This window comes from Phyllobates terribilis, unplaced genomic scaffold (genome assembly GCF_046119375.1).
Source record: "Phyllobates terribilis strain yellow unplaced genomic scaffold, ASM4611937v1 Scaffold_3__8_contigs__length_932513732, whole genome shotgun sequence".
NCBI classification, from domain to species: domain Eukaryota; kingdom Metazoa; phylum Chordata; class Amphibia; order Anura; family Dendrobatidae; genus Phyllobates; species Phyllobates terribilis.
Genome location: NW_027362763.1, coordinates 373,669,489 through 373,681,690, shown reverse-complemented (window position 1 = coordinate 373,681,690; position 12,202 = coordinate 373,669,489). Strand labels below are relative to the sequence as shown.

At 39.4% G+C, this 12,202-nt stretch overlaps 1 protein-coding gene across 1 annotated transcript in view; it reads left to right on the top strand.

The window, feature by feature from the left end:
* The window catches only part of GCM1 (glial cells missing transcription factor 1), a 90,336-nt gene extending 83,809 nt beyond the window's left edge, over nucleotides 1–6,527 (top strand). The window contains exon 5 of the mRNA XM_073673139.1: nucleotides 5,988–6,527. Coding sequence (XP_073529240.1) covers nucleotides 5,988–6,527 — 540 coding nt within the window. The remainder of the gene's footprint in view (nucleotides 1–5,987) is intronic.
* Nucleotides 6,528–12,202: the final 5,675 nt, after the last annotated feature.

Genomic DNA, 12,202 nt, shown 5'->3' with positions numbered 1-12,202 from the left:
GCTTTCCCAACTGAAAAACACTGTTTCAAGTACCTTATCTTAGCATATCCTAGACTGTCATTTGAAAAAATAAAGGCTAGTGTGTTTCATGGTCCACAGATTCGGCAGCTCAAAAATGAACATTTCATCGGGACAATGTCAGAACTCCAAAAAAATGCTTGGTTATCATTCAAAGACCTTGTCAAGGACTTTCTTGAAAATACACGAACAAACAATTATATTGAAATTGTCCAGAAACTTTTCGAGAGCTACAAAGTGCTTTGTTGCAACACGAGCATCAAGATGCATTTTCTGTATAGCCATCTTGCTAACTTCCCTGAAAACCTTGGTGCAGTCAGTGATGAGCAAGCTGAAAGAATCCACCAAGATTTGAAGGTCATGAAGGTCTGACAATTGTCGGGCGAGATTGTCCGCATATTGAACACTCCAAAAAATGCTACAAGTGTAAATTTTTACCTTAACTGATACCTAATTTTACTACTTGCACATAATTTGACTTACAGTAGCAATAAATCCTTTGTATGAACAAAATAGCTCTAAATAATCATTACATTTAGGCTGCATGTACATTTTGTATGGTTTGGGAGACAGAAGGTATCCAATAGCTTAAAAAGTTGTTGTGATAGAGAAGAACTGGGGTCACTTTTGGATTCAAAAGTCTAAAATTATTCAAAAACAAGTGTCCGATCTAACTCAACGAAAATTGTGTCCCTCAGTGTAATATCTGCAATGGTTTGGCCAGAGGCTATACAGCAAAAACCTGGAATTACTATTGAATTAGCTGGATGCATATAGAGGAATATTCCAAAAGCGAGTGTAGAACTGGACTTTGGGGACAAGCAGTGCGTGGTTGGGATGATCAGCCTGCTTGCATTCTCTTAAGAAATGATGTGGGAAATCTATCATGTCGATTTGTAAGTGCAGTAAGCAGAGTTTAAGCCAATGGGAAGACGAAATTGGAACCTAGCTCTTCAACCCTATAACTTTGCCACACAATATTAAAGTAAGTGCAAAACACCAAAATACTGATGGATTGTCCAGGCAGGTGAAGCCTTAAATCATGTTGGATATGTCTAAGTGTACTTAACAAGACGTCTGTTGAGGTTACTTCTCTGTACACATTTTGAGAGGGAAAAGGGTTGTAAGTATTATCCCCAGTCTGCCTCCATGGACCACAACACAGTCAGGCCCTCCATTGGAATTTCTTGTCCTGCATTTGGGATGTATAGGGGGGAAAATGTGTGCCTATTTTTCTTTTTGCAGGAGGCTTCACTTATACAATCTTGCAGACAATACGGAGACTTGACTTCAGTAATCTTCTTACACACTTTGGTCGCATGTACAAGATGTTTTACAGGGGGTAAGCACCTATGACCACCCTGGGGCTGATCCCAAGAGGGTAAAAGTGTAAAGAGGCTAACAAAAGAATAGCTCATGGTCCAAAATCACCAGATTTCCCCTCTTATCTGAGGGTTTGATGATTATATTTTGGCTTCTCCCCAGGTCTCTAGAGCAGTCTTTTCATTAACAGTGAGGTTCAAGCTTCTGCCTTGTCTACCATGTATAAGCTTCAATTTGCCCTTTACCACTTTGATGAAAATATCAATACTAGTCAGATCAGCTGAGGGACGCATTTTTTTCCTAGTTGGTTTAAGGCCTGTAGAGGGACCAATGCCCTACTCACATTCTCCTTCTGTAAATTAGTCTGCAAGGACTCTGGGGAAATCCCCAGTTTAAATATTGTTCTTTGGCATGGTTCTTTAAAAACCTCTGCCACTTAAGTTTTCTCTCAAATAAATGGATATCTTTTACCAAATTAAAGGTGTTAAAGGCAACAGTGGGGACAAAGGACAGACTTTTATGGAGTACGGAAAGCCTATCATTTGTCCAATTAAAGAAGGATAGATTAATGATCTGGTCAGATGAGGACCGCTTGTCCTTACCAAGTCTGTTTCCTTAGCAGGCATGTGTTGTTCCCTGTTGTGGATGATGGCAAAGGTCGTGATGAGGTAGAGGGTGGTGGGGAGATTTTGTACCCCACTCACCCAGTGGTGTCCCTGTGCATGGAATTTGGTGAGGCTGGGCAGATATCTGTCTGAGATAATTTAGTGAATCCTGCTTTGAGCAGGGGGATGGACCAGATGACCCAGGAGGTCCCCTCCAAATCTACCATTCTATGATTCTATGAACGTCCACCTCTCTGGCCCTGTCATCTTGAATTACTAAAGCATCTCCTAAATCCCCTTCTGTGTCTCCACCGTCCCATGTTCAACCTTTTCGAGGTGACCCTTCCCTTATCAAAGGAGGAAATATCCGTTCAACTTATACTGGTGTATTCAGTCGCAAAGTTATAAGCTCTGTTTTCCTTAAAGTCACTCAAGTCCTTCAAGAACTGTTTGTGCTTGAGTGTGTTCTGGTACTTCTCAACAGTTGTCTGCAAGATAGCCTCCCTTCTACTAAATGATTAAAAAAAAGCATCAAAAGACAAAAATATATAAACATATATAAACATATATAAACATATATAAACATATATAAACATATATAAACATATATAAACATATATAAACATATATAAACATATATAAACATATATAAACATATATAAACATATATATATATATATATATATATATATATATTTGTCTTTTGATGCTTTTTTTTATGCTTATTTTTTATATATATATGTATCAGCATGAAGGTTATTATAATAATGAATGCATAATTGCATATATCCTGAAAGCGTACATACAAGTGTGTGTTGGACCAGATGTGAGAAAAAGACCCTCGGTAAACATTCAATAGAAAACAGAGAGAAAAAAAACAAACAAGATATGGTCATGAAAATGTTAAAAGAATATATGTTTTATTGACCGATAAATATTGCCAGCAATGGATATGCAAAGGAAATGCAGAAGGCGCATATCATGTAAATGAGATAAAATTCTTGAATATTACAATGCATGTATATATAATTAGCACATCAAGTTGAGATGTTTCCATATTAGACAATTGCCACGCACACATATGGCTATAACTTATGTCATTATAAATATGAAAGTGCAAGAGGAAATAGATGATGCAACATAACTCCTATATAGGAAAAATAATTGCAATATAATGAATAAGGTCCCATATAGTTATACCATACTATTTTACAATAAGTCTCTTTCCCATTTCTCTATACATATAGGTAATTTTCCTTTATGCTTTTGTGCCAACTCCTTTCCCTTGTAACATTCAAGAATTTTATCTCATTTACATTGTATGCACTTCCTTTGCATATCCATTGTTGGCAATATTTATCGTTCAATAAAATATATATTCTTTTAACATTTACATGACCATGTCTGTTTTTTTCTGTGTTTTTGCTTCTACTAAAGACTGGGACGGTCTTCAATTGTAATGTCCTGGTTATAAGATCATTCAACCTCTTAGTTGAATCACTAAATTTTTTCTACTCCTCCTCCACGAATATGTTCATAAACCTCACAGAGGAAGTCATAGATTCCTTCTCCCAAAGTGACAATAGTTGGGAACTCTGTAGTCTGGGTGAAGTAGAGATGTTCACATGAAAACTTTTGGGGACGATATTCTGTTTGATATAGTTCTCAAGGGCTTTTCTTTCCCACAAGAACTCATTCTCCTTGTAGCAATCCTGTAAGACCTTAAGTAGTGTTTTCACTGTGAAATAGCCACTGTCTGTAAGGCTATGTGCCCACGATGCAGAAATGCTGCATATTTTTTCCGCTTCTCCCTGGCAGGAAAAACGCATGCGGATTTTACATGCGTTTTTCCCGCCAGGTAGAAGCGTTTGTCAAGCGTTTTTGTATACATTTCTGCATGAAGATTATCAAGCGCTTTTCCAAGCGATTTTAGCATCACTTGGAAAAGTGCTTGACAACTTGGTCACACTATATAAATCCATGCAACCGGCATGGATTTATATTGTGTGACCAAGTAATAGTTAAAAAAAAAAAAGAGTAAAGAATAGTAAAAAATAAAAAATAAAGATTATACTTACCTTCCGATGGCCCGCGGTCTCCTTCTCCGATGCGTCCGGTCTCCCCGGTGTCTCGCGGTTGTGTAAAAGGACCTGCCATGACGTCACTGAGTTATGTGACAGGTCACGCGAACGCTGATGTCAGCAGTCGCGTGACCTGTCACATGACTTCATTCAGTCATGTCAGGTCCTCACACCACCGCGAGCTGCCCAACACACCGGACGCATCGCTGAGGAGGCCGGGGGACATCGGAAGGTAAGTATAATCTTTATTTTTTATTTTAAAATTCTTTTTTTTTTTTTTTTTTTTACAGGTACCATGGTACCCGGGTCTGGGTGAGAGCCTCCTCTTCTCCAGACCTGGGTACCATCCGCACATTGAATTGCTTCATATCCGCGTGTGCACATGTAGTGATGCGGATATCAAGCGTTTCAATGCAAGTCAATGGCGGCAATTATGCTGCGTGTCCGCAAAATTAATGGACATGCTGCGTATTTTTCCGCAATGGTAATCCACAGCGAAAATTTCCGCAGCATGTGCACAGCAGCATGGGGCACGTATTACCAAGCGTTTTTTAATCTTTTTCACTGAGGAAATTCCGCGGCAAAAAATGCTTGAAAAACGCATAGTGGGCACTCAGCCTAATAGGATATTCCTCTGCAGAGAATACCTGATTTGCATCCTCTAACCAAGAGATAATGTTGATATGGCCTTAGAGCAATCCTGCCATCACAAAAAAGAATGCGCAGACAGGCTAACAAAAGTATAGATATGTAAAGGGATACAGAAAGGTAAGAAAACAGTATAGAAAATCCCCCATTATAATAACAATAAAATTGTAAATATTTTAATGGATAAGCATTAAAAGACAAGCAAAACAGAAAAAATTACAATTATAAATAGGATTACGTGAGTAAACAACAGGGAAAGCCAGGGAGAAAGTGGTTACAATCCCACTAAAAAGTCTCTAAGTGGCCCTAAAGATTGGCCCTGCCTGACCACGGAGGTTGGCACCCTAAAAGACAATCCAAGAGATGGCGCCCCACTCCTCGTAGTCTGGCCCTAGTAGCCCCCATTGATCTCTAAAAAAAAATCTATAACCCACATAAATGTACTGTAACACAAAGGACAGCAATATGAAAGAAGACCAATGTCGGGATACAGATAATATAGATGATATGAGATGTGAAAATGGTAGTCCCTCAACAAAGCATAATCAAAATAAAACGTACACTTGCATTGATAGTGGTGAAGGCTTCAATTAGCCTTGCTACAAAGAGCATCTCCAGCTGGTCACAGTCACAATAAATATAAAAGCATAGTACTTCATTGCCCCTTTCCATCTACTTGTTTTCCATCTATCTCCACCCTGTGAACCTACAGCTTTTAATTGAGGTTGAGTAGGCAGAGCTAGATGCAAAACAAGTAGTTGGGAACTGCATGGCCATGCCAAGTGTGCAGAGTGCCTATGCTTGGTTTGATCAGCCATTTTGTGCTGAGAGATTCCTTTTAAAGAAGTTCTTCAATCAAGGTAAGCCGTTTTTAAAATTGCAGCTACAATAGACTGATTTTCTAGTATTATTACATAGGGGCCATTTAGACTCCAGCAGAAAGGATCTCAATTCTGGCTCATTGAGTTAAGGCTCTCCATGAAACAGCCAATATTTAACCTTTCCGATGCCCACTAAGCTGTATGACCACCATGTCGCTTTGATTACAAAATGGAATAGATGAGACATGTACATTTTGGATGTATTGGCTCTTTCATGAAGGAGGAGCATTGTGAAGTACATTGCAGAATCATACCCTTTGTCATAGTATGAGATATCACACCATCAGCAGCTATAACTACCCATAACACAAACGTGTTAATTTTGTTTTTACAACTATCATTCATAAATTATGCACTTACAATAGTGTTACCTTCCTCACAAGAAAAGATCTAAAGAGAATGTAATGCATTGATTGTCCCTTTTTTTCCAGCTCCCTCTCTCGGGAGAGATCAGGAACCATGAAGACCTTGCAAGCACAGCCTTAGGTCAGCAGAGCTGTCCTCCTTTTCTTCACTTAAATGATATGGAGATGGATCAGTCAACAAATGAGCACATGATGAAAAACTACTTTACTGAAAATGTAAATGATTTGGAGTGGAGTAAAAATCCTCGAAGTGGCAGCTTCAATGAGAGTGAAGAGTACAACGAAGGAGATTGGCTTGCTTCTGCTATGGATTTTGATCTGCAAAGTGATGAAGACCAGCATGCAGGGAATACAAATCATGATGTAAATGGCTCAGATTTCAACTACATACAACCACTGGAAAGTCTGGCCTGGGTAATGTCACCTATACATAACTCCCAGTTCCCAAACTTAGAGCCTTCCTTAGTTTTGGATTCTACATCTAAAGATTGTGTGGTCAACTTGAATTTCAATGTAGATGATGACCTACCTGCTTTGTATAACCACAACCAGGAGGAGTCATATATGTACAGATACTATGCTTCTCAACTATCTCCACCTTTATAGAACGGAATCCGAAGGATGAAGGTACTTTACATGACAAAGAAATGTGCTGGACTACTAAATGGAACCCACAGAGAGACAAATAATTGGTTCCAGATAGTGTAAATATTGGTTCAAGACCATTTATATGTTGGGCCCTTCATCTGTAGGAAATAGTATAAATGTATGTATAACTACATACAGTGGCATGTAAAAGTTTTGAGCACTCCTGGTCAAAATTACTGTTATTGTGAACTGTTAAGCAAGTTGAAGATGAAATGATCTCTAAAAGGACTAAAGTTAAAGATGACACATTTCCTTTGTATTTTAGGCAAAAAAAATAAATATATTGTCATTTTTTTACATTTCAAAAATTACAAAAAGGAAAATGGGGCAACAACAGTAATTTCAGTCACAAATGAAGGGGAGAAAGAATGTGCTTCACTTAACTAATGAACTAACACACCCAGCCCCCTCATCACATTACCAATACACATGGAGGGGAAGGGAACCATTCTGAGAAGAGGAGAACTGTGCAGTCTGTGAGAAGGGCTATATTAACAGGAGGAAAACATGAAATACTTATATACTAGCAACTGTCACAAAATCAGGTTCCCAGAACAATTATTAAAATAAAGCGGCAACCTTTTAAAATGCTGACATTAAACAGACACAGATCACAGATATGGCACAAAACTAAAGCCATTTCAAATGGCAACTTTAGGGCTTTAAGAAACACTAAAAGAAATCAAGATAAAAAATGTGGTACTCAGTAAGGGTAATTTTTTTTCAGACCAAGCAGAGGGAAAAAATTATGGAATCACTCAATTCTGAGGAAAAAATTATGGAATCATGAAAAACAAACACACAAAAGAACACTCCAATACATCACTAGTATTTTGTTGCACCACCTCTGGCTTTAATAACAGCTTGCAGTCTCTGAGGCATGGACTTAATTAGTGACAAACAGTACTCTTCATCAATCTGGCTCCAACTTTCTCGGATTGCTGTTGCCAGAACAGCTTTGCAGGTTGGAGCCTTGTCATGGACCATTTTCTTCAACTTCCACCAAAGATTTTCAATTGGATTGAGATCCGGACTATTTGCAGGCCATGACATTGACCTTATGTGTCTTCTTTCAAGGAATGTTTTCACAGTTTTTGATCTATGGCAGGATGCATTATCATCTTGAAAAATGATGTCATCATCCCCAAACATCCTTTCAATTGATGGAATAACAGCCATCTCCCCAGTGCCTTTACCTGACATGCAGCCCCATATCATCAATGACTGTGGAAATTTGTATGTTCTCTTCATGCAGTCATCTTTATAAATCTCATTGGAATGGCACCAAACAAAAGTTCCGGCATCATCACCTTGCCCAATGCAGATTTGCAATTCATCACTGAATATGACTTTCATCCAGTCATCCACAGTCCACGATTGCTTTTCCTTAGCCCATTGTAACCTTATTTTTTTCTGTTTAGGTGTTAATGATGGCTTATGTTTAGATTTTCTGTATGTAAATCCCATTTCCTTTAGGCGGTTTCTTACAGTTCGGTCACAGACATTGACTCTAGTTTCCTCCCATTCGTTCCTCATTTGTTTTGTTGTGCATTACCTGTTTTGGAGACATGTTGCTTTAAGTTTACGGTCTTGACGCTTCTATGTCTTCCTTGGTCTACCAGTATGTTTGCCTTTAACAACCTTCCCATGATGTTTGTATTTGGTCCAGATTTTAGACACAGCTGACTGAACAACCAACATCTTTTGCAACATTGCATGATGATTTACCTTTTTAAGAGTTTGATAATCCTCTCCTTTGTTTCAATTGACATCTCTCGTGTTGGAGCCATGATTCATGTCAGTCCACTTGGTGCAACAGCTCTCCAAGGTGTGATCCCTCCTTTTTAGATGCAGACTAATGAGCAGATCTAATTTGATGCAGGTGTTAGTTTTGGAAATGACAATTTACAGGGCGATTCCATAATTTTTTGCTCAGAATTGATTCCATAATTTTTTCCCTCTGCTTGGTCTGAAAAATTTACCCTTACTGAGTACCACATTTTTTATCTTGATTTCTTTGTGTTTCTTAAAGCCCTAAACTTGCCATTTGAAATGACTTTAGTTTTGTGCCATGTCTGTGATCTGCTTTTTTTCAACAACATTAAACAACTGAATGAACATCCTCCGTGCCCGGAGATTACATAATTTTTGCCAGGGGTTGTAGAATAAAAAACAAACATAAAAACACTTGATAGCATTCAGGTTTGTGGCTTAAAGCACTGTATACTATACATGAAATTAAGATAAAAAGAATGTTTTCTGCTCAATAGTATTATCTTCTGGATGACTGCTGGCATTATTTTAAAGGACTTTAAAATCTTATCGCAAAACAATTTGTAATGATTTGCATGGATCTGTTTCCCATGGATTTTGCAGCAATTGCAGTGAATGAATTGCCAACTGCAGAACATAAAAAGATCTTATTAAACTTTTCTGTATATAAGTAATGTATATGCATTGAGCAACCTACACTGTTGGGCAGGACTGCCACTAGGAATTTCAGGGTGCCATACTGCAAAATTTTCTGACCCACCTGAGACTCTGCCCCAGGCTCCACCTCCACCCCTCGAACCTTCCACAGTCCCACCACCCACTCTTGGAAAAACTCCACATCCTTACCACACATTAACAGTTCCCATCGAACACCAGATAACATACATAGCCAGCAGCTTTTGTTTTGGCCAAAAGATTTCTTAAGCAGCTACCAGGACAAGGTAGCCTCTTCTGGCCGGGCCCTACTCTACTCCAACCTATTAAACATTTCTTATAATACCCAATACTCTTTTTAAGTATATTTTTCTAAGGGAATGTGTCATACATTTTTTAAAAAGGACCAATATTACCACTTACAAGGGACAAATACTGCCACACCATTACCAGACCACATATTACCACCACATAGTGACTGAATAATACCACATATAAGTAATACCGCCACACCATAACCAGACCATATATTACCACCACATAGTGACCAAATAATACCACATACAAGTAACAAATACCGCCACACCATGGCCGGACCACATATTAGCACGACATAGTGACTGACTACTACAATACTGATCATTAATAAAAAAAACACAATACTAATATTACCATAAGTACCATTATACAAAGGAGCTCTGCACATAATATACAGTGCATAGTGTAACTGTAAAGGTAATACAGTGAGCACCAGTGACATTATGCACAGGAGCTCTGTATATAGTGTCAGTGTACAGGTAATACAGTGATCAACAGTGACATTATACAAAGGAGCTCTGTAAATAGTGTACAGATAATACAGGGATCACCAGTGACATTATACACAGGAGCCCCGCCCGGGCCCCTCTGCTCACCGGGCCCCATACGCCAGTGAGGGCAGTAATGCCTTGATGGTGGCCATGATGCTGGGCCTTCAGACAACCAGGCATTTGAAAGGAGCATTAGAATCTTCACTTTTTCCATTAGAAATTTCACCTTTCAGCTTTGTGTTCCTCTCTTCCATTCTAAACGACAATTACCCTTGTTCTCACAAAGTACAGTTCTTGCATGTTGGCCAAAAAGTCAGAATAGTTTTTCACATGAAATATGAAGTTGCAGTCACATGCAACCTTTAATAGTAAACACATTAAGAAATGCAGGGAAAGAGACTACCTGTTTTTACATAGATCTTAGAAGGATTCAGCTATTATATTTTTAATCACGTGATGTCATAGACCTAATGGGAAAGAGGATAATTAACTGGGTAGGAAGGCAAAATGAGCAACAGTATGTACACAGTGCCGTATACAGTGGTGTAAAAAAGTGTTTGCCCCTTCCTGATTTCTTATTCTTTTGCTTGTTTGTCACACTTAAATGTTTCAGATCACAAAACAAATTTAAATATTAGACAAAGATAACACAAGTAAAAACACAAAACATAATTTTTAAAATGAAGGTCTTTATTATTAAGGGAAAAAATAAATCCAAACCTACCGGGCCCTGTGTGAAAAAGTGTTTGCCCCCTAAACCTAATAACTGGTTGGGCCACCCTTAGCAGCAACAACGGCAATCAAGCATTTGCGATAACTGGCAATGAGTCTTTTACAACGCTCTGGAGGAATTTTGCCCCACTCAGCTTTGCAAAATTGTTGTAATTCAGCCACATTGGAGAGTTTGAGCATGAACTGCCTTTTTAAGGTCATGGCACAACATCTCAATTGGATTAAGGTCAGGACTTTGATTAGGACACTCCAAAGTCTTAATTTTGTTTTGCGTAAGCCATTCAGAGGTGGACTTGCTGTTGTGTTTTGGATCATTGTCCTACTTGTAATGCAGCGGCTTGCTTGGCATTACTGTAATGATCCAGGATGTGTTTTGGCCTGACCATGTACCTTCCCCCTCAGGTGATTGGTCACATGACTGTGACATAGTGCAGGTCCTGTGCACACAGAATGTCTGATCACATGACTGTGACATCAGCACAGGTCCTGTGGGTGTGTACTACAGGATATATAAACCCTGATAGACTTAACACAGTGGTGTGTGTAAGGTGTGAGGCCTGTTCCTGTGTGGGACTCCGCTAGAGAGTGAGGCCTAGTGAAGCCTGAAAGGCGGAGGCTGGATCCTTAGCGGTGTAAGCGATCCCAGTAGCCTTGGAGGGCCAGAGACTTGGAAGGCAAGAGCCTGAAAGGCAGAGACTGGATGTTGGCTGTGTAAGCATACCAGTAGCCTTGGATGGTACGAGGGCTGGAGACCCTCATCTGGGAAGCCGTAAAGCTACAGTGGTGGCAGAATAAACCTGAAGCAGCTAAGAACCCGCCAAAGGTAAAAACACTGCGTTATATGGACATTTATGTTGTTGCCTAGCTGAGGGCTGTAACTGGAGACAAGTGGACGTGTCTGTCGCTGGAAAGGCTCCCGAATGTTATGTGTGTAATATGCCGGTGAGCCACTAAGATGGACTGTGTGATAAGCAGTTATGAAGTGCAATAAACTGCTGAAGTGTGAAAACTGAAAAACATGGCTGGTGTGCTTTAATTGACCCGGTGCAGCGAGTATCCCCCAGTATGAGGACTAGTGCTGCCTTACATACTGCATAACCAAAGTGCGCTTCAGCTTGAGGTCACAAAGAGATGGCTGGACATTCTTCTACAGGATTTTTTGTTAGACAGCATAATTCATGGCTCCATTTACTACAGCAAGTCTTCCAGGTCCTGAAGCAGCAAAATAGCCCCAGACCATCATACTACCACCACATTTTTCGGTTTGTATGATGTGCCTTTTCTGAAATGCTTTGTTAATTCTATCCCAGATGTAATGGGTCATACACCTTCCAAAAAGTTTAACTTTTCCCTCATCAGTCCACAGAGTATTCCCCCAAAAGTCTTGGTGATCATCAAGATGTTTTCTGGCAAAACTCAGACGAGCCTTTAAGTTTTTTCCTCAGCAGTGGTTTTTATTTTGGAACTCTGTCACGCATGCCATTTTTACCCAGTCTCTTTCTTATGGTGGAGTCATGAACACCGACCTTAACTGAGGCAAGTGAAGCCTGCAGTTCTTTGTATGCTGTTGTGGGGTCTTTTGTGACCTTTTGGATGAGTCGTCGCTGGGGTAACTTTGGTCTGCTGGCCACTCCTGTTCCAGGAGTTCACCTTTTTTGGATAATG